The 21,867-nt window shown below is 38.8% G+C and overlaps 1 protein-coding gene across 11 annotated transcripts in view; it reads right to left on the bottom strand.

Annotated features, from left to right (window-relative positions):
• The window catches only part of MAGI2 (membrane associated guanylate kinase, WW and PDZ domain containing 2), a 1,337,104-nt gene that overhangs the window by 211,630 nt on the left and 1,103,607 nt on the right, over positions 1–21,867 (bottom strand). For 10 of the 11 annotated variants that reach the window (XR_009505080.1, XM_059934073.1, XM_059934076.1 and 7 more), the window contains one exon: positions 15,135–15,773. The exons of the other annotated variant lie outside the window; for it this stretch is intronic. Coding sequence is in view for 9 of the 10 variants with exons in the window: in XM_059934073.1 (XP_059790056.1) it covers positions 15,135–15,773 (639 nt within the window). In the remaining variant the exon portion in view is untranslated. The remainder of the gene's footprint in view (positions 1–15,134; positions 15,774–21,867) is intronic. 11 annotated transcript variants of the gene reach the window in all.

The following is a 21,867-nucleotide window of genomic DNA, read 5'->3' as shown; positions in this document are numbered from 1 at the left end:
CCTACAGCCCTAACAATCTGCCTGACCTCCTCTACTATCACATCTCTTCCCTACTCAGTCTCGGCCACAGGAGCTTCCTTGCTGTTGCTGGTCTACATCCAACACAGTCCTGCCTCAGACCCTTCCCTCTGCCTGGAATGCTCTTCCCCGGATAGCCACACGGGCTGGCTCCCTCGCTTTCTTTAGAGCCTCGCACAGATGTCTTTCCCTGACTACTCTTTCTAAAAGAGAACTGTCTTCCTTGCCTATCATTCTCCTTGCTTTTACTCTGCTTCTCAGTTTTTCTTCATTCTTATCCCTAACATATATTTCTTTGTGTATTACCTAATTTTCCCGCTAGGAGATAAGCTTCTTGAGGCAGGGACTTTGTTTGGATTACTGACATATTTCTAGCACCTAGACCAGTGCTAAGCACACAGTAGGTCCTCAACAAATACTTATTAAGTGAATAAATAAATCCTGCATATCTAAGCAAAAGCCATCAAAATTTTCTTTGCATAAAGTCGGGGGAAACTGGCATAATGTAAAACTCACTGATACTGTAGTCGGAAGACACAGATTTGAGTTCTGTTTTTGCTGCTTTTAAGTGGTGTGACAACACTACAAGTATTCCCACCATCCTGTCTCTCTCACACTAAGGGTCATCTGTGCAACAATGTCCTTGTTTGGTGTATAGCTTGTGACATCCATGACACTTTTCACATTATGATGAGGTACCTTGTCATTGATGTTTATTCATATTTCTTATATCTGGGGACCATAAATTGTCCATCCTTCTGTCTACACACACATTCATTGAACTTGGGCCAATTACTTAACACTGAGTCTAAGTTTCTTTACCCATGAAAACTGGGTTGAGGAGGGAAATGTGAGGAGACCCTGTGAACTTTAAAACATATACCAGTAGCTTGAGTGTACCTCAAAAGCCTGAAATGAGTTGTATTACAATATCATGTTACAAAAAAGATTTCATCTCACACTCTCACGTAATCGGTAGTTATATGTCCCTGATGTGCACATCAAGGTGCAGACAACATGTTAGAAATATCAAGGGCAGAGTATCTACTATATGTGTGACCCCAAACCATTCCCTTATTCCTGGACACACAAGAATACAACATGTCCCAGCCTCTTACAATTAATGGGGCCTGAAACTGAGTTCTGGCCAACTAACTGTAGGAAGAAGTGATAAATATACCTCCCGGGGCTGCCCCATAGCCTCTTACATGATCCTCTATTCTTTTGTTTGCACTTTATGTGCCAGCTGGTTAGAGAGGACCCAGCTGGTGACTTCAAGGCCTTAGGGCATGGAGATCTTCCAGGGAGAAGCCTGGTTCCATGAGCCACTATGTGGAGGAGAGTTGCCCAGGAAATCTGCGATCCAGGAACATAAGCATTGGAAATCATATAAGTGAGAAACAGACTTATTGTGCTAAGCTTCTGAGACCCAGGGCATATGTGTTAATACGGCAGCCCGTAAGCCATGGTCATTCACACCTCATGGTGTGGATTTGTTTTTTGTTTGCTGTGTCGTATACACTGTTTTTTCTTTTTTTTAAAAAATAATTTATTTTTATCATTGCATTCTGAAAAATTTATTAATTTTTTATTTTATTTATTTTTGGCTGTGTTGGGTCTTTGCTGCTGCACGTGGGCTTTCTCTAGTTGCAGAGAGCGGGGACTACTCTTTGTTGCGGTGTGCAGGCTTCTCATTGCAGTGGTTTCTCATTGTGGAGCACAGGTTCTAGGCACGCAGGCTTCAGTAGTTGTGGCTCATGGGCTCTAGAGCGCAGGCTCAGTAGTTGTGGCGCACGGGCTTAGTTGTTCCGTGGCATGTGGGATCTTCCCGGAACAGGGCTCGAACCCATGCCCCTTGCATTGGCAGGCGGCTTCTTAACCACTGTGCCACCAGTGAAGTCCCATATATACTGTTTTCTGCTGATAACAAGTGGAACGTTGGATTACATGATATTGATTGTGGAATATCCACTTTGATTTTCACCTAATCTCTGGATAACACTATTTTCAAATAACCAGTGCTGTTTTCTCTCTCAGAAATATTCCTGTAACAGATCCTTATTATTGGTGAGTACTGACTCTCTCTTATTTTAGATAAAATCTCTTTTGATGACCTCTTAAGTCTTTTGTTGTTGTGGTGGTTCTAAGTGCTTCTTTAAAAGTATCTTTTATAACTTTAACTAACTAGCTGCTTACATATTTCTCCAAACAAGTAGTGACATGAAATAAACACCAAAATATTTGGGGCAAAGGGGCATGATATTTGCAACTTAGTCTTAAATGGTTCAGAAACGCACATTCACCGATGCACACACATACACACATACACTCAGCAAATGGGGCAGAATGTTAATAGCAATGTGGGTAAGTGGTATTCAATGTTCTGTATTCTACACTCGGAATTTTTATGTGCATTTGAAACTACTTCTAAACCAAACAAATTTTTTTTTAGAAAAAAATGTTAGCATTATTAAAAATGTCAGTACTTCTTATAGTTTTGCTTTTAACATTTTCTCTGTGCAGTTTAAAACTCATTATACAATATTTTTAATAATGTGCTTTTTGAAATTTTGAAACAGGAGTTCTCTACATAGACATAATTCTGTGTCCATGATTTTTATGCTTTGCCCTCAAAGTTCTGATATAGTCTATGCTGCTTCTCAAATACTCTGAATTCTATTTGAATGTAAAACAAAGGGAAGATGTGCATTACTGATACTATTTATTATTATATTGTCAGCATGAGAAAGGAATATTCTGATCTAGTGAAAACTTTTGGTATCATGTTTTCTAGAAATAAGAAGAAAAATTTTCAAATATTAATCAACTGTAATTTATGGGAGGTTCACAAATTAAGTAGGGAACTTTGTTGCATTTTAATATAAATAATAGTACAATACATGACAAGGACTGATTAGTAGTCACGCTGGAGTTGCTTTATTCCAGACATCAAATAACAGCCTCCTTGGGTAGAAAGTATAATGATTCCCTATTCCATACTAGACTGAGCATCAGCCAACAAATTATTTATAAATAAACTAATATGTTTCTTGAACCACTGAAACAGAAGAACTATTAGCCAACCTAATCAAGAAAACAGCACCTATAAGACATGAGAATAATAGAGATATTCTTAGGTCAAGGGGAAAATGGAAGAAAATTAGAGGATACTTGATTCAATTCTATTTAAATACATTTGAAAACATGAATAAAGGAGACAATTTTGTAGGTTATAATATAAATTATAAAAACCAAGTCCAGCCAAGACAGAAACTCTAAGAAGATGAGTTACTATGGAAGAAATTGAGAAAGTTGTAAAACGTATCCCTCCCCTTACCAAACCAAACCCACTAGAACTAGATAATTTCCAAGGTGTATTATATCATAACCTCAAGGAACAGATAACTTCAGTGTTACTTAAATCATTTAGAGCAGAGAGAGAAGGAAAGCTACTGATTGCTTTTATGACACCAGCATAACTTTGAGCAAATCAAAACAAAACAAGATCCAAAAAAGAAAACTTGGGACCAATCTCATTTATTGATGTTGATGCAAAATTATATATAAACAAATAGAATCTAGGGACACCTTATAAGCATAATATAGTTTATTCCAGGAATGAAAGGATAGTTCAATAATAATAAAACTCTTAATGCGATTTATCACAGTGATAAATCAAAGGAGAAAATAATGATCATCTCCATAGATGCCTTTTTGGCTTTTGATAAAATTCATTACCCATTTTTGACAAAGATTCTTAATAAAATAGGAATTGAAGGGTACTTCCTTAACGTGATAAATAAAAGTCAGTACTGTGTTTGTGTAAAATGAGACAGTTTCCATTTAAGCCAGGAATAAGACAGGAATTTCTATAATCCCCACTATTAATCAACAATGTTCAAGATATAACAGTCAAATGTATTAAATAAGACAAATCAGAGGTATGAAAATAGGAAGGGAGAAGGCAAAGTGACTGTAGTTTGTAGATGGTATGATTATATGCCCCCATATCCTATGAAACAAACTGAATAAAATATAAGAAACATTAAGATAATCCAGTAAAGTAGCTGGTGATAAGATTAATATTCAAGAATAAAACTCCATGGGGATAAGGAGATAAGTGACAAATACACAAAGGACATATTTATGTCAGCATTTATTGTTTTGTCACCCTCCAAAGGAATGTCAACTCCATGGGAAAAAGCATGTGCTTGATTTTGTTTATTGCTTTACCTCCAGTGCCAAAAAAATGCCTAGTACATAGTAGGCACTCAAGAAATGTTTGTTGAGGACCTCTCTGGTGACTCAGTGGTTAAGAATCAGCCTGCCAGTACAGGGGACATGGGTCTGAGCCCGGGTCCAGGAAGATTCCACATGCTGTGGAGCAACTAAGCCCCTGTGTCACAACTACTGAGCCTGCACTCTACAGCCCACAAGCCACAACTACTTAGCCTGTGTGCCACAACTACTGGAGCCCACACGCCTAGAGCCCATGCTCTGCAACAAGAGAAGCCACCGCAATGAGAAGCCTGCGCACCGCAACAAAGAGTAGCCCCCGCTCTCTGCAACTAGAGAAAAGTCCACGGGCAGCAAAAAAGACCCAATGCAGCCAAAAAAAAAAAATTAATTAATAAAAAATAAAAACAAGAAATATTTGTTGAAATAAGGAATAGAATCTATAATATAGATTTACTCTCTTGTGCAGATACATCACTTTTTAATAATAGATAAAAAATGGAAGCAACTAAAATATCCATTAGTTATGATTAAATGAGCTATTAAAAATAATGAGGTATATTTCTGAACTAATATATAAAGCCCTCTAAGATAAACTGTTAAGTTAAAAAAAGCAAGGCACTGGGCCATAATACCAGTCTTGACACATTTAAAAGGACTGAAATCACACAAAATACGTTCTCCTCCAAGGAAAAAATATTAGAAATCAACAGAAAAGTACTGGGAAATCCCACATGTTTGAAAAATAAACTCATTTCTAAGTAACCTATGGGTTAAAAAAGAAATCACAACAGAAATAAGAAGATATCTTGAGCTGAATAAAAAAGAAAACACACAATATAAAAATTTATGGAATTCAGCTAATGAATTGCTTACAGTGAAATTTATAGCTTTAAATGCTTTTATTAGAGAGAACTAGAGTCATTACTCTAAGCTTTCACCTCAGGATGACAGAAAAGGCAACGTAAATCAAACACAAAATAAGTAGAGAAGAGGAAATTACAAAGATCAAAGTAGAAATAATTGAAATAGAAAACAGAAAAACAATGAAGCCAAAAGTTGGTTCTTAAAAAGGAATTTTATAAAATTTTGTTAAAAATCTTATTCTGGGGCTTCTCTGGTGGCGCAGTGGTTGAGGGTCTGCCTGCCGGTGCAGGGGACACAGGTTCGAGCCCTGGCCTGGGAAGATCCCACATGCCGCGGAGCAACTGGGCCCGTGAGCCACAATTACTGAGCCTGCGCGTCTGGAGCTCGTGCTCCGCAATGAGAGGCCGCAATAGTGAAAGGCCCGCGCACCGCGATGAAGAGTGGCCCCCGCTTGCCGCAACTGGAGAAAGCCCTCGCACAGAAACGAAGACCCAACACAGCCATAATTAAATAAATAAATAATCATTTAAAAATAAACAAAAAAACCTTATTCTAACAAATTTGACAATTTAGATGAATTGTAAAAATTCCTAGATAAACATAAAATACCAAAACTGATTCAAGAAGAAACAGAAAATTAGAATAGACCTAAATCAAGAAAATAAATTTCATTAGTAACTAAAAATCATTCTATGAGTAAAAACCCAGCCTAGATGTCTTCATTGGTGAACTTTATCAAAACTTTTAAGGGGGAAATAATATCAATCTTACACAAACTCAGAAAATAGAGTGAGAGGGAGAGGCCAATATTATCCTGACAAAAAAGCCAGACAGACTACACGAAAAGAAAATTATAGGAAACCTCCGCCAACAGGTTCAAAAGTCTTAACAAAATATAAGCAAACAGAATCTAGCAACATACAAAAAGAATTATACATCATGACCAAGTGGGGTTATCCCAGGAATGCAAAAGTAGTTTCATATTTAAAAATCATGTAAAGCACTATATTAATGAAGGACAACACTACATGATCATCTCAATAGTTGCAGAAAAAAATCTGATGAAAGCCAAGACATACTGATTATTAAGATTCTCAACAATTTAAGAATAGAAGGTTGGAATTTTCTCAGCCTGATAAAAGGCATATGTTGGGCTGCACCCCGCAGGCCTACAAGGCCAGTGCTCGTCCAGCTTTATGACCTAAGAAACAGACTGGAGTCAGGAACAGAGACATCAGTGGTTTCACGGACTGGGGAGCGTACCCATCTGAAGCAAGGTTCTGGAGTGACACCCCACCGTGTGCAACGGGTGGTAGGCAGGATGCAGTGGGGTGGGGGGAAGGGGAGATCACCAGTTATAGGGGAATTGATGTCAGGTGGGCTCATTAGTTACCAGGGAAACCAGCAGAGGGGCACGCCCCTCACCACCCCTTTGATAAGAACAATCACCAGCTGGGGCCTGGGGCAAGTACGTAGGAAGGTCAGTCATGTGTGTAGGGTGTAGGTGAAGCAGGCACCGGTCGGGCAGCGAATGTCCAGAGAGCAAAAGAACAGCCATCTTGAGTGGCCTGAACATACACTCCACCCCTACATACCCGGCACGACCCTTACAATCTTGGTCCGCCCTTCTTCTGAGATATCCCTGGGGTCACGTATGTAGGGGGCACAGCAACCAGATACCGCAGATACAATACAGACCACAGCAGCCAGAGAGGATCAAGAGTAAGCCACCTAGTACGCTCAGAACAGTCATTTGCCAGGATGTGGGCACATTTTGGAGCCAAGCGCTTAATGGGTCAACGTAAAGGGAGTCAGTAGAAGCAGTGCCCTGTCCAGTTATCAGGAAGGTAAGGCCACCCCTGGTTTTCAAAAACCCAGAGCCACCCCCCCCCCACAGGGAGGGGTAGGCTCGGCTTTAAAACAAACATTCTGGTGGCCTAGCCAGGAGTCAGCAGTCACAGTAGAGGTCTGCCGCCCCATGTTATGTTGGGTGCCTTTAGGGGTGGACCCATTAGGTCTTTCCAAACAAAAGACAGTTAATCCCACTAGTTGGACTTGGGTGTCCAGAAGCCAGCATATTCTATTCCACCCAACATAGCCCAGTGGTGCTCATGGGCGGCCAGTTGTACAGGAATGTTTACTGTCAGGGGTCCTTCTGATGTATGGGCATGTGGGACAGGAAGATGGTGAGTCTTTTCCCCCATTGCCATAGTCAGAATAGCCGGGTCAATTTTTCATGAAAGTCCAGAGCAGTACAACAATGGTATCTCGCTGTAGACCCAGCAATTAACAGACTCATTTCGCAGTGAGGCTAGTGTTGTTACTCAGTCCTCGGATAAATCTCCTTCGCTCAGGCTAGGGACGAAATGTAAGACATCTAACAGGCACAACACAGAGCAGATCATGACCATTAAGCAAAATACGAGCAGAAACCACATCTGAGGTAATACCACACCCGCCCGTGGTTTTTGTCCTGGTCTGCAATACAGTTCAAAAAACTCGAGTTTTCAGTAATACCACGTATACCATGGCCACCTAGTTTTACCCTGGATATCTGAACAACAGGTATTCCATTTTGACTTTCAAATGCATTCCCTTCCTCAATGGCCAAAGCAGATGTACATTGCATGTCTGAAAGACCACAAAACAGGCTACCCTGGTCGGTAAAATTTAAGTTAAACCGTGTATAAGCCTTCGGACTTCCCCATACTTCAATGTGTGCAGATTTTTCCATCATTTCCCCTTTCGATTGCAAATCTTTCAATAGAAAGTACTGATGAACGAAATATCCTTCCCTCGATGCTGGGTGCTAGCTCCTACCCCAGGTGCAGATCATGTCCCTAGGTGCCAGGCCTCCTTTATATTCCCCTAGTCATTCGCGTTGGGGGAGAACTAATCAGATCCCATGAAAAGGCTCAGAGGGATGTTAATGGGCAAACACTTAATAGGCTATACATTTTATCTCTTATACCCAACGGTCACACAAGCACTGAACATGTGCTTTTAGCAACAGACTTAAAGCAAGCAGTGTCACACTTCATGAGTAGTTATACTCTGAGACAATTTCACTAGATACTTTTCTTTCCATCCAGAACATCAGGGCAAAAGTATGGCTAGCACAACAACATTCACAAATACAAACCTCAATCAAAAGAACTAGAATTTAATACCCATTGAAACATAATATTGTTCTCTCTAAAATTATCCCCATATCCACCAAACACAGCCAAATCAAGACTAATTTGTCTGCAAAACAAGTTTGGTCAATCGACCTTATAGGCTCCTCCAAACTGGCTGAGGGGGGCTCAGGAGCTCAGATTGAATTCCCAAAAGGTCTCTCAAGGCCAGGAAAGCCATGCCAAAGCCCTGCTATCAGGCTCTGCCTTGGTGGATTTTTCTCTTCTAGAAGTCCCCAGAATATTGAGATTCCTGCACATGTCAGGAGACAGTCTTTTCCATTTTCCTGATAAGGCTGCTCAGAACCCAGGAGTCTCCAATTTCTGGAGGGACCAGGCAAAGAGAAAAGGAAAATGCTTCAATTCTACCCACAGGTGTAGTTTACCAAATTGCTATAAATCAACCAACTTGAGGGGAAGGGCTTCCCTATATCTGGAAAACACAGATCGAAACCAGTAACATTCCAGATAAAAACCATAAAAATTATAACCATATTCACCAGTTCACTCAGTAACCAATCCTTTTTTTTTTAACTTTTCATGAAGCCATCAGGTTTTCTATTAGGATTCTTTAAGTTCTTACCCAGTTCAGCAGTATAATCTGAAATTTACCACGGACCTGTTATTGTCAAAAGGTCCTTCCTATGAATCTTCTTGAAGATGAGGCACTTTTGCAAAAGCACCAGAGTAAAACAATAACTGCCTATAAAAGACAAAAGACTTAAAAAGACACCTGATTAAGCACCTGATTACAATGTACTCAATAAAGAAACTTGTTTACAATAAATAACCAGAATTGTGACTGATTATAATCTTAACCTGTAAAAACCTTAATCTCTTGCAAAAACCAAGAAGCAAGTAACTGTGCATTTCTGATTGGAAAACTTCATGCATTAGTCTTCCTCTCCTAAGCAGGTAAAGGTAGGTAAACTGAGACCTGCTCAGCAATTAATGTTCCGATATTTTATCTTATTTGAAATGACCCTTGAATTCTCTTCTTTCAACTTGAGTTTCAAGTTACCAAAATCTGGAGAGACTATTTTAGATAGATATTCCCAAAACATAATTATTTCTATAGAGAGAAATAATTTTAACTAAAAGCTCTTTTTTTCTCTTTTACTCTTAGAGATCACAGATTAAAGTTCCAGAGAGGCCAGGTGGATCATTTGCATCTCAAAGGCACCAGAGAAACACAAAAGAGAAATTCCTTCTAGAAAGCTAGCTTAACCAATTACAAAAGGCTCACTCTGATACAAAAGCAGAGGCATTAGAAGCCACTGTTCTCTAGGTCTCTTGGCAGCCCCCATTCATCAAGGACAGCCACCATAGGACCCCATATACTAGTAGATAGCTACCCCAGGATTTCCCCAAGTTTTGGGCTCACCTCTGGAACTTCTGGGCCCCGCATGTTAGTGGACGGCCACCTCAGGACTACTCCCGTAACTTTCCATTCCCCATTCTGTATTTCCCTACGTCTCGGCGCTCACGGGAGTTTCCTCAGTCTCCTGGCTGGCTCCGCCAATTGTTGGGCTGTACCCTGCAAGCCTACACGGCCTGTGCTTGCCCAGCTTTAAGACTGAAGAAAGAGCCCGGAGTCTGCAACAGAGACATCAATGGTTTAATGGACGGGGGAGCTTACACTCTGAAGCAGGGTCCTGAAGCAACACCTCACGGTCTTCTTCACTCACAGGGTCGGGGGGGGGGAAGGGGAGGTTACCAGTTATAGGGGAATTGATGTCAGGTGGGCTCATTAGTTACCAGGGAAACCAGCAGAGGGGCACGCCCCTCACCGCCCCTTTGATAAGAACAGTCACCAGCTGGGGCCTGGGGCAAGTACGTAGGAAGGTCAGTCATGTATGCAGGGTTTAGGTGAAGCAGGCACTGGTCGGGCAGGGGATGTCCAGAGAGCAAGAGAGCAGCCATCTTGAGTGGCCTGATCATAAAGCATATAAAAATTACATCAAAAAAATCATACTTAATGGTTAAAGGCTAATACCTTCCCACTAAAATTGGCAATAAGGCAAGGGTGTCCCCTCATGATTATTTCTATTTGACATCATACTGGAGGTTCCAGCTAGTGTAATAAAGCACAGAAAAGGAATCAAAGACATACAGCTTGGAAAGAAAGAAATAAAGCTTTACTACTAGATGACATAGTAGTCTATGTAGAAAATCTGATGGAATTTACAAGAAAAGAAAAAGCCCCCAGAACTGAGTGTAACAGGGTTACAGTGTACAAGATCAAAACCAAAAATCATATGTATTTCTATATATTAGCAATAAACAAACTGAAAATGGACAATGTTCCATTCACATTCACAATAATATCAAGAAGAATAAAATAGCTAGAAATAAGTTTAACAGAAGAAGTACAAGATCTCTACATTAAGAACTACAAACCATTGCTGAGAGAAACTAAAGGAGATTCAAAATATATTTGCAAATCATTTATCTTCTAAAAGACTTGTAATCAGAATGTAAAAAGGACTTTTACAACTTAATAAGAAGACAACAAACAGCTTAATAAATATATAAATGGGCAAAATATTGAGTAGGCATGTCACCAAAGAAGATAATTAATGCTAATAAACATATGAATACATGCCATGGTAAACACATGAAAAAATTAGAGAAATGTGAATTAAAACCACAAAAAGGCATCATTATACAGGCACTAAAATGGCTATAATCAAAACGACTAGCTATACCAAGTATGGGCAACAATGGGCAGAAACTGGAAACCTCACACATTGCTAGTGGGAATGTAAAATGGTATAGCCATTTTGGAAAACATTCTAGCTACTTCTGAACAATTTAAATATGCACTTGTCATATAACCCAACTGGACCACTCTACTCCTATCTACTCAAGAAAAGTGAAAATATATGCACACACAAACACTTATATCCAAATGTTCACAGCAACGTTATTTATAAATGCCAAAACCTGGAAACAACTCAAATGTCCATCCACTGGTAAACGGATTAAAAAAAAAAAAAATATGGTACCCATACAATGGAATACTACTCAGCAATAAAACGAAACAAACTACTCATACATGCACCTACATGGGTAGATCTCAACAGCATTATGTTAAGTAGATCTCAATGGCATTATGTCAAGTAAAAGACTACATACTGTATGATTCCATTTACAAAAATTTCTAGAAAGGCAAAACTATCCAGAAAGCATATTAGTGATTATCTGGGGGCTAAAGGAAGGGGGATGATGGATGTTCTAAGGACTATGGTGATTGCTGCATAACTATATCATTTTAGCAAAACTGATTGAAGTATATACTTATAACTGGTGAATTCTATGGTATGTAAATAATACCACAATGATGTTTCTTAAAGAATAAAACACACCCTAATAACCAAGATATTCAGAGCAAGACGTGTATGTGTAATATTCCATTTATGTTAAACATACTACATGTATTCATATACATGCTAGTTAAGGCTACAAAATTCATATACATGCTAGTTAAGGCTACAAAATTCATATACATGCTAGTTAAGGCTACAAAATTCATATACATGCTAGTTAAGGCTACAAAATTTCTAGAAGTGTGTGTATACAAACAATACATTTGCCTCTAGGAAAAGGACTGAAATCCTGGGAAAGGAGAGATAATTACTTTTCATTGTATACCTTCTGACACTATTTGTTTGAAAAAATTAAACCACATAATTACTTTATAAATAAAAAAGTCCTAGTAAATAATTTAAAACAACCATAATCCAGACACAAAGACCCAGGTGTATGAATTTGCTCTTGAAGATTTACGCTTATCTGAGTGAGGCCATAAGCACTTATGAGTAGCCTATAATAAGATAATCAAGGTGAATTTCATCACAAAAATATGGTGTTAGTTCCTATTAATTTCAGAGAGCTGACTACAAATTGTGGGAATCCGGGAAAACATAAGAGGATTTGACTAGAAATACTTTAAGCATTACAGGGTATTACATTCTGCAATTCTACACTAGCCACAAAATACAAACAAATTCCTTGTCCCCAAACACAAACAAAATGCAAACAAAACTTTGAATGCTCGATTTCTATATCTGTCTGCAAAAATACTGAATCACTATGCTGTACACCTGAAACTAACACAATATTGTAAATCAACTATACCTCAATAAAAACAAACAAACAGGGCTTCCCTGGTGGCGCAGTGGTTGAGAGTCTGCCTGCTAATGTAGGGGACACGGGTTCGAGCCCTGGTCTGGGAGGATCCCACATGCCGCGGAGCAACTGGGCCCGTGAGCCACGGCTACTGAGCCTGCGCGTCTGGAGCCTGTGCTCCGCAACAAGAGAGGCCGCGACAGTGAGAGGCCCGCGCACCGCGATGAAGAGTGGCCCCCGCTTGCCGCAACTAGAGGAAGCCCTCGCACAGAAACGAAGACCCAACACAGCCAAATAAATAAATAAATAATAATTAAAGGTGCTAATAATTTAAAAACAAACAAACAAACAAACGAACAACAAAAAAATCTTTGAATACTTGGGGATTAAATGGGGGTGGGAGAGAGTAGAGGGAAAAGGAGCAAGAACGGGGTAGTCTAGCTGATAGCAGGCAAACAGAAATGTTTTCAGAAAAGGTACAAATGGCAATAATATAAATACATATTATATATACATACATATGAAAAAAGGATTTCAGAATATTTTTTTCTGCTACATCATGCCTTTAAAAAAGGTATTATATATAAAAAGTGCCCAAACTTGTTTCTATGAATCACACAGTGGATACTGCAAAGTGATTTTCAGTTATACCATTTAATATCAAGAACCTGTTCCAAAGATTTGATTTTCAATTGCACATTAAGAAGATATGGCTATTTAATTAAGGATATTTGTTTTAATCTTAAGCAACCGGTGAAATTAAAATACACTGTCAATATTTAATTATCAAGATTCAAGCGCTATTTTGTAATAATGCTTTAAGGTTACATTTAAGACATCTGCTATCATATTAATTTCTTTTTTTTAAGAAAGGAACATAGTACTTTGTATAGTGTTGCTCATAAATGCCTAGTATTTGGTGTCCATTTTCACACAAAAATCAATAATGTAAATACTTCCTTGAAGGGAAAACACCTGCAGAGAGGGCCAAATACATCATAAAAGGTGCTTCTTTCAGCTTTGACTGCTTTCACTTGCATTTCAAACTGACAGGGCTTTCACCCTGTTTTTAGTTCTTTGAATAGACAGTCACATATGTTTGCCACACGTGTGCTCTTCACGCACAAGTTCCTCACAGTACTGACCCATCCCTGCTGTAGCTTTGGTGCTAATCTACACTCAATAGACATTTAATGAGCACCTATGTGGCCCATTATACTAAGAACATTCCATCAGGTTAGGTAGTATTATCATCCCAATATAACAGATGAGACATATGAAGCTCACGGACTAAGTGTCTTAAGTCCCCAAATTGGTAAGTAGAAAACCAGGACTTAGCCTGAGCCCTTTCATTTATACCCTGTTTTCAAGTATCCTCTCTATCTGTGACCCTTCCCTCCTTTCTCTCCCTAGTTTCACTGATGACCAAGAGCAGAGTAGCAAAGAAATGAAGCAGGTAGCCTCTGCTTAGCCCCATTCCCTTCCCCACAGAGCAGGTGGAAGGGAAGAAACACCTCCGGGGCTCAGAGCTCCTACCACAGTCCTCACCGCTCCCAGTTCCATACTTCACCTGGAACACCCAGCCCAGAACTTCAGCCCCAAGCCTGTTCCATAGCTTTCTTCCCAGGGCACAGAAGGCACTATGGGTAACTATTCATGGAGCATCCCTGTAGTGATAGAAGAAGTGTCCTGAGCAACGCTATTTACAACTCTGAAATGATTTTTCTATGGGGACACAGCTCCCATTGGTCCTTATGGGGATTATCAAGACTGTACTTGAGCTTGGAAGGAGTTGAACCGGCTTCCACATGCTAGCCTGCAATCTTATGCACAATTCAGAGTATGACTTCCTTGGGAAAGATCAGGTTTCTTAATTAAGTCAATGGAAACCAGTTTGAACCCTCCACAGCTGAAACATTAATGAACTTTTGGAATACAACCCACTCCTACTCGGGAATTCAACCTTTACCCTCTCAGTTCACAGCTATATATATATATATATATATTTTTTTTTTTTCCTCTTTGGCTGTGTCGCATGGCTTGCGGGATCTTAGTTCCCCAAACAGGGATTGAAACCACACCCTCAGCAGTGACAGCTCGGAGTCCTAACCACTGGACCTCCAGGGAATTCCCCACAGCAATATATATTTGTAAGACTGAAAACACTATTTTTATTGTGCTTAATATAATTTAGGAAAAGATACATTCTCAAAATTAAAAAGCACATCTTCCTGGACTCATGTTTTTCTTTCTTACTTACTCTTTTACCTTCATTTTTTAAAGTATGATTTCACTTGTGGTTGCCAAGGGGGAGGGGAGGTGGGGAAGGGTTGGATTGGGAGTTTGGGATTAGCAGACACAAACTACTATATATAGAATGGATAAACAACAAGGTCCTACTGTATAGCACAGGGAACTATATTCAATATCCTGTGATAAACCATAATGGAAAAGAATGTGAAAAAGAATATATATATACACACACACACACACACACACACACATATCTGAATCACTTTGCTGTACAGCAGAAATCAATGCAACATTTGTAAATCAACTATACTCAATAAAGTTAAAAAAATAAAAATAAAAAATTTAAAAGTGCCATTTCATTCAACTCCAGAGAAACTTCCATTTTCTCGATATTATTGTAAAGGTTCTACTGTTTCACCTGCATACTGATTGCTGAGCCAGTGTTTATCTTACCTCCTCGATGGATAATCAAAGAAGTCTCGCTTCCAATGGGACAGTCCTTAAGTATATCCACTACTTCCGTATGGCTCAGGTTCTGTACATTCTGCTGGTTGATCTCAACAATGAGGTCGCCTTCACACAGGCCAGGGCATCCCTGAATGTCAAGTATTTGTTTCACCCGCTGTCCTGTAGGACTGTCTGCAATGGTGAAGCCAAAGCCCTGGGCACCTTTCACAATGGTTAAGGTCATAAGTTCAGCTTGGGTGGCCCCAGATGAAGCCATAGATACATTGTCGTCATGGACAGGTGGTGGATACGTGCTATCTAGCTGACCATCAGCTGGCATTGAGTGCAAAGTATGAGGCGGCCGATCTGTTATATCTGGAACCGACTGTGAGGTCCGAGAAATGTATTCCAAATATGTTTCATAGTTATGTCTTCCATTGACCATCACTGGAGGTGGCCTCTCCATTATTGCAAGGGGTGGCACCATGCTGTTAGCAGGATCTTCAGGATCAAAGGGCAAAGGGTAGCCACGACACAACACTAAGTTGACACTCTGACCAATAGGAACAGACTGGAAAAGTTTGACTACATCTGCATGAGTGTGTCCAAGGACACAAACTTCATTAATATAGACAATGACATCACCTGCAAGGGAAAAAAAGAAAGAGATTGACAATATGAGGTAAGTTCAATTAACGTTGACATAGAGAAATGGAATTATTTATGAGACTAGTGAAAGACGTGCTCTGTTTCTCAGTAAGCAGTGAGAAGATCAATTAGAATAGTATTTAAATTCCCTGTAGGTGACTCAAGGTTACAACAGGTCTGCCAACAAATATAGTGATTACATGCTGAAAAAAAATGCTATTTGGTTACTCCTGAAGTTCAGAAAAAACTTCATATTCAGAAAGAAAAGTTTAGAAGAATTTGTACCTTGAAGAAGCACACATTCTATGCTTCTTTTTCATCTTCAGGGCAATTCAGTTAATAGAATTTTCAAATTATTGAGAAGTGGTGGTCATAAGTTTTGGATGAAGAACAAAGGCAAGTATATGGGTTTTTTGCTCTCACTTGTCTGAGTCAACTGTCTTTTTTTTTCCTTTTTATGGAAGAGAAAAATATTTTGCCCATTTTATTTTCTCTCTCTATAGCAAAGTGTAATTGGAAAGGTTCCATGTATACACAAGTAAAGATCAAGAGGACAGATTTGGGGATCAGGGATCTGGGTCCATATCCTGGCTCTACTACTTAGCAGATCTGTGTGACTGGGCAAGTGACTTACCTGCTTTGAGCCACAGTTCCTCATTTGTAAAGCTGCTGTGAGGGTGAAATGAGATGATGCAGGAAAAGGGCTTGGCACAATGCCTGACATACGGTGAGTGCTCAATAAACGTGGACCATTATCAATATTATTGTTGCTAAAATAGGAGGAAGGGGATGTGAGACCCTGGCTTTCAAACAGGAAGCTGCCAAAGACTCCTCCTCTGATCTTAGATAAAGTGATATTTCTGCAGATCTTTTCAAAAAAGGCATTTGTCCTTTCTCCACAATGAATTTAATCACAGAGTTACAGAAGTCCACTGATCAGAAGTTAACTTTATGTTATTAAAAATGTCCTGAAGGCAAATTATTCATTATAAAATATATCCAGAAAAACAATATTTCCTTCTTAAAATGCAGGGAAAACATGTTTGTTTGAGATATTGTTTAAAAAATTCAATTATGTATGAATAACAGTTTTATTTTTGCAGCACTGCTCTATCATGGATTGATATTTTTATCCTCAAAAACCGTAATATTTGAGAATTGAACTTGCAAATTGAGATTGTGCCTGACTATGCTGAAGAGTATATGAGATTAAAAGACATGTTTTCACAGATTGTCAAATGAGTAATTCAACAGATATCAGTCTATCGGATAATTCTGAAATGGTTAGTGTAAATGGCTAGGGATTTCATTCTGAGACATCATTGCCCATCAAAATTGCAAACATCAAAAATGAAAAACAGAGTTGAATTTTCAGAGTTAAACAGTTTTTTGGCTTCTCTTAGTTGTCTGATACAAAATGATTTCTCCACTAAATATACTTTAAAAATAATTCTATGAATAGAACATTGCTGAGTAAAATGACCTTAACTACATACACTCAGCTAACACTCTTCCCAAATGCTAGAGAACTGCTTGAAAGTGCTAAAGATATAGACAGAAAAGCAAAAACAAACAAAACAAAACAAAACAAAACAAAATAACATTTTCGGTGATCCAGGTTAGGTCTCATTCTGGAAAATGTCACAGACTATGTGATTGGTCAGATGGAACTTCACTCTTCAATTATGTCTATTAGAGAGGGTGCTGGTGTAATGGCTGGGACACTGGGCCATGACTCAGGACTGAATTGGGATGGGCATCCACTCTCTGCTACTGTGACTTCTCAACAGACTGTGGCAGTTGGGAATGCTTTGGCATCATTTTTAACTGGTTAAGGTCATGCCAGAGTCCCAGAGAAGTATCTGATCCAGACAAACTTTTTTCTTCTCCTCCTTGCCCCTTCTATTTTTAAAGTTACTATATATATTTATACACTGAAAGGTTGAAAGACTATAAATACTTGTGTACTACCATCCAGCTTAATGATTAGAACGTTGCTTATATCAGTTGAAGCCCCCTGGGTAGCACCCACTCCCACTTGCCTTCCTTTACTGCCCTTTCCAAAGGTAACCATTGCCCCATATTTGAGGTTTGTTAGTCACACGTACTTTACATTTTTATGGCATATCTAGGTACACATAAACAAAAATCTTACATAGTTTAACCACTAAATAATATCCCTCAAAATATGTTTTTGCATATTTTAAACCTTTTGTAAATGGTATACATATTAATCTTCTGTAATATCTCTCAAAATGTATTTATGATACTTATCTCTTTTGATACATTTACCTCTAGTTCATTAATTTTCATTGCAATATAATATCTATTGGATGACTACATCATTATTTATTAATATTTATCCATTCTTTTGTTAATGGACACTGGGGTTCTTGTGAATTTTGCGCTATTAAAGATAACTCTGCTATGAACCTCTTTCTATGGCCCTCATGCACATATGGGAGAGTTTTTGTGAGGTATCTACCTTGGGGTAGAATTGCTGGACACAGGCCACTTGTGTCTTCATCTTTGATAGAAACGGGAAATGGCTGACAAAATAGGTCAAATCGGTTTACACTCCCCTCGGTATGGTATCAGAATTTTCATTGCTCCCCATCTGACACAACGCTTGCCATTCTCAGACTTTTAATTTTCAATAATCTAATGGGTGTGATCATGGTTTTAATTTGCATTTCCCACATTGCTAGTGAAGGTAAGCATCTTTTCATATGTTTATTGGCCATTTGGGTTTTCTCTTTAGTACCTCTCCTTTCTCCGTTTTTCCTATTAGGTTAGTCTTCTGTTTTTAAACACACTGACTATTTTTCTGCCCACCTCCATTCTTGATCCAACATCCTCTGTAGGTTTGGGAGGCTGCAAGGTATAGTAGACATTACATGGAATAGGGAACCAAACGTCTTTGGACTGATTCCCAGCTCCATCACTTACTAGCTGTGTGACTTTCAAAACTAACTTAAATCCTCTGTGACTCAGATTCTTCAGAAGTAATGAGGAACAATAATAATAGCAACTTAGTATGCTACAGGAAATAACAAATGAGATCATACAGGTGAAAATGTCTGTAAGCTGTAAATTGTTATGCAAAGGATAATTGCTATTTCAGTAATTATTATCTGTCCTTGGTTATATCCGTCTGTAAAATCAGGACAGTCCCACCAAGATATTCCCACCACAATCATAATTAAGGATGAATATGAGTTCCTGAGTGGGCAAGTAAAAGGCAGGAAAGTAACAAATGCCATTTTCCTCTACAGCTCTCCCTAACTTTAATCACAGTTAACAAACTCCCCAGCCCCCCAAGCATGCTTTATTCTTCCTTCTGCTATGCCAGAAATTCATAGGAAAAAAGAACTAAGGGTAATGTTCAAAGCTCTCACGGTTCCCTGCCAGGTCTAAAGAGTAGTTATTTGAATTATAGTGATTAATGTTATCTATTTTAGTGAGTTTTAATGTGATCTTGCTATTTAGAAACAGACTGAGAACTATTTGTGGTTCTTAGTAAGACTGCCTTCTAAAATTTATGGATATTTTCCAATCAGAGCAATTTTTCAAGTTATCAAGCAAGCAAGTGATAAAGGACCCTGCAATAATACCTTTGTGGAGCTACTCAGAAGGTTTCTGAATGTAAAAGATGAGGGGCCAGTTATTACAGGACAGAACTATCTAACAACTTGACACTACTTAACTGCTCACTTTAAAAGTAAATGGACGCCTAGGACTTCCCTGGTGGCGCAGTGGTTAAGAATCCACCTACCAATTCAGGGAACACGGGTTCGATCCCTGGCCCAGGAAGATCCCACATGCTGCGGAGCAACTAAGCCCGTGTGCCACAACTACTGAGCCTGTGCTCTAGAGCCCACGCTCTGCAACAAGAGAAGCCACGACAATGAGAAGCCTGTGCACCGCAACGAAGAGTAGCCCCTGCTCGCTGCAACTAGAGAAAGCCCGTGCACAGCAACGAAGACCCAACGCAGCCAAAAATTTTTTTAAAAAACAAATAAATAAATTTATTAAAAAAAAAAAAAGGGAAATGGATGCCTAGATAATGTGTTATGCCAAAACTATTGTAGATGGAGACGTAAGCAAACATTTGCTTATTCAGAGGGAGAACTCATTGGGTAGGATATTTATAGACCATGCTGTATGAATGTCATTTACATGTTGTGAAGTAAAAATATGAGCCACCTGGTATGTGCCTTCTGATGGCGCCATGCCAAGTCCTGAGACAGCCGGGGCTTACGAGCACAGAAACGGACGTCATGGGGAATACCGGCTCTAGGTCTAACCCTGTTGGCCTACTTAAACGGGAGAATTGAAAAAGAGTCACTTGATCTCTCCATCTCTCAATTTATTCTTTTATAAAATGAGAATTAAAATATCTCCTCCATTTCCTCTTTCACAGGGCTACTGTGAGAATGAGACCATGCTTATGAAAACACTTTTAATTTTACCAAAGAAAGGTTCTCCATAAAAATAAGATGCTGCATTTCTTTTGAGAGCCTAGCACACATTTTCATTGCCATATTGCCTGCAAGGTTACATTGTTTCCTATATGGCCATTCACTTTAGGACATATTGAGGCCAGATGGTTTTAGGGCTATTGCCTTCAGGTCTATTGGTCAAATTTGGTGTGACTGATGAGCTTGGTGTCCCCAACAGGGCTGATCTCATAATGACCTGATTCCCAATTATGGGATTTCAAAGTGCAAGTGAAGGAGAGTGAGGCTGATGAAGCAGGAAGTGTAAACTGCTGGCCTGTATGAGAAAATGTTCTAAGGTAATTGGTTTCTTTCTTAGTCGTGGAAATCAAAATACAATATTGGATACCTCTTGGGTACTTCATCATTTTGGATAAAAAAGAGCACTCTTTAGTAAAGCACTGATTGCTTAAAATGGAGTTATTTTTATACCTCTTTCCTCTGCTCCCACCTTCTTTGAGTCACTGTGGCTACAGAATCTTCCTTTTCAGCTGCTCTCACTTACCACCTGCTGTCTACCTTCCTTAAGCACCACCTTGGACCAGACTAGAATAATTCACTTCACACTCCATTCTCATCCTACTGTCTCCTCTATTAACTTCAAACTACTCAATCTTCAGACCTACTGCTTAACACTCTCTACCACTAGCCTTTCCAACTCATTTTTGTATTCACCCCCCCCAATAAGTTACCTTTCTTGGGAAGCTGGTATCTTTACTGTTCATAATTCATAACTTGATAACTTGCCTTTTTATTTGAATCCTGTTGTCCCTCTACCCTCAAGTGCACTTCTTTTCTATGTATAAATTCATTCCAGATAATTCATTTCTTTCCTGACCTCTTCAAAGATATCTTCCATTATTCCTACACAGATTGCTCCTGTCTCATGTTTGTGACTACAAACTCACCTCAAACTTTATTCCTTTGTGAGAGTTTTCTACCTGTTTCAAGTTTTTTCCGTAAAATATACAGAGTATCGTTACAATGCTGAGAACTTTTTAGGTATTTAGGATAAATTCTCATTAAATAAAGGATAGAAACACTTAGGAAAAGAAAAACTGGATTGGATTTCACAGCTAAATTCACTGCTGTTAAGTGTTTCTAACTTGTTTTTGCCAAGTCATATAGATTTTTGTTAAAAGAAAAAAAAAAATCTCACTGACTACTCCCATCCCACCAATTACATGTATTTTACATTGAAAACTTACTATTTTTTGAGTTTCCTCTCCAGCTAATACAATTTGACTGCCCTTTCTTCTTTCTGAAGCTTGTGTTAGTTTGTGTTTTTTATAATAACAATATACGATTTTCTTATAACAGGCAATTTTATTATAATATTGAATATGCATTTTCCCTCTATTCTATAACCCCCAAAAACATAATAAATTTTGACATGTATTTTTGGGCATGTGCCACTCACCACTTCAATTAAATTTAAAATAACTGTTCTTGATAAAATGTATTCCCCAAAGTGAAACACTGTGGTATGTCAGATAGACAAATAAAATTAAAGCTGGGTCTCCTTGGGTTGTTCTTTGAGAAAGTCATTCACCAGTTTCATCATCTACAAAATGGGCTAACAATAGCTGTTC

Source organism: Balaenoptera ricei, chromosome 9 (assembly GCF_028023285.1).
Source record: "Balaenoptera ricei isolate mBalRic1 chromosome 9, mBalRic1.hap2, whole genome shotgun sequence".
Classification (NCBI taxonomy): Eukaryota; Metazoa; Chordata; class Mammalia; order Artiodactyla; family Balaenopteridae; genus Balaenoptera; species Balaenoptera ricei.
Note: the sequence above shows the minus strand (reverse complement) of the source record. Positions and strands in the feature narration are given on the sequence as shown.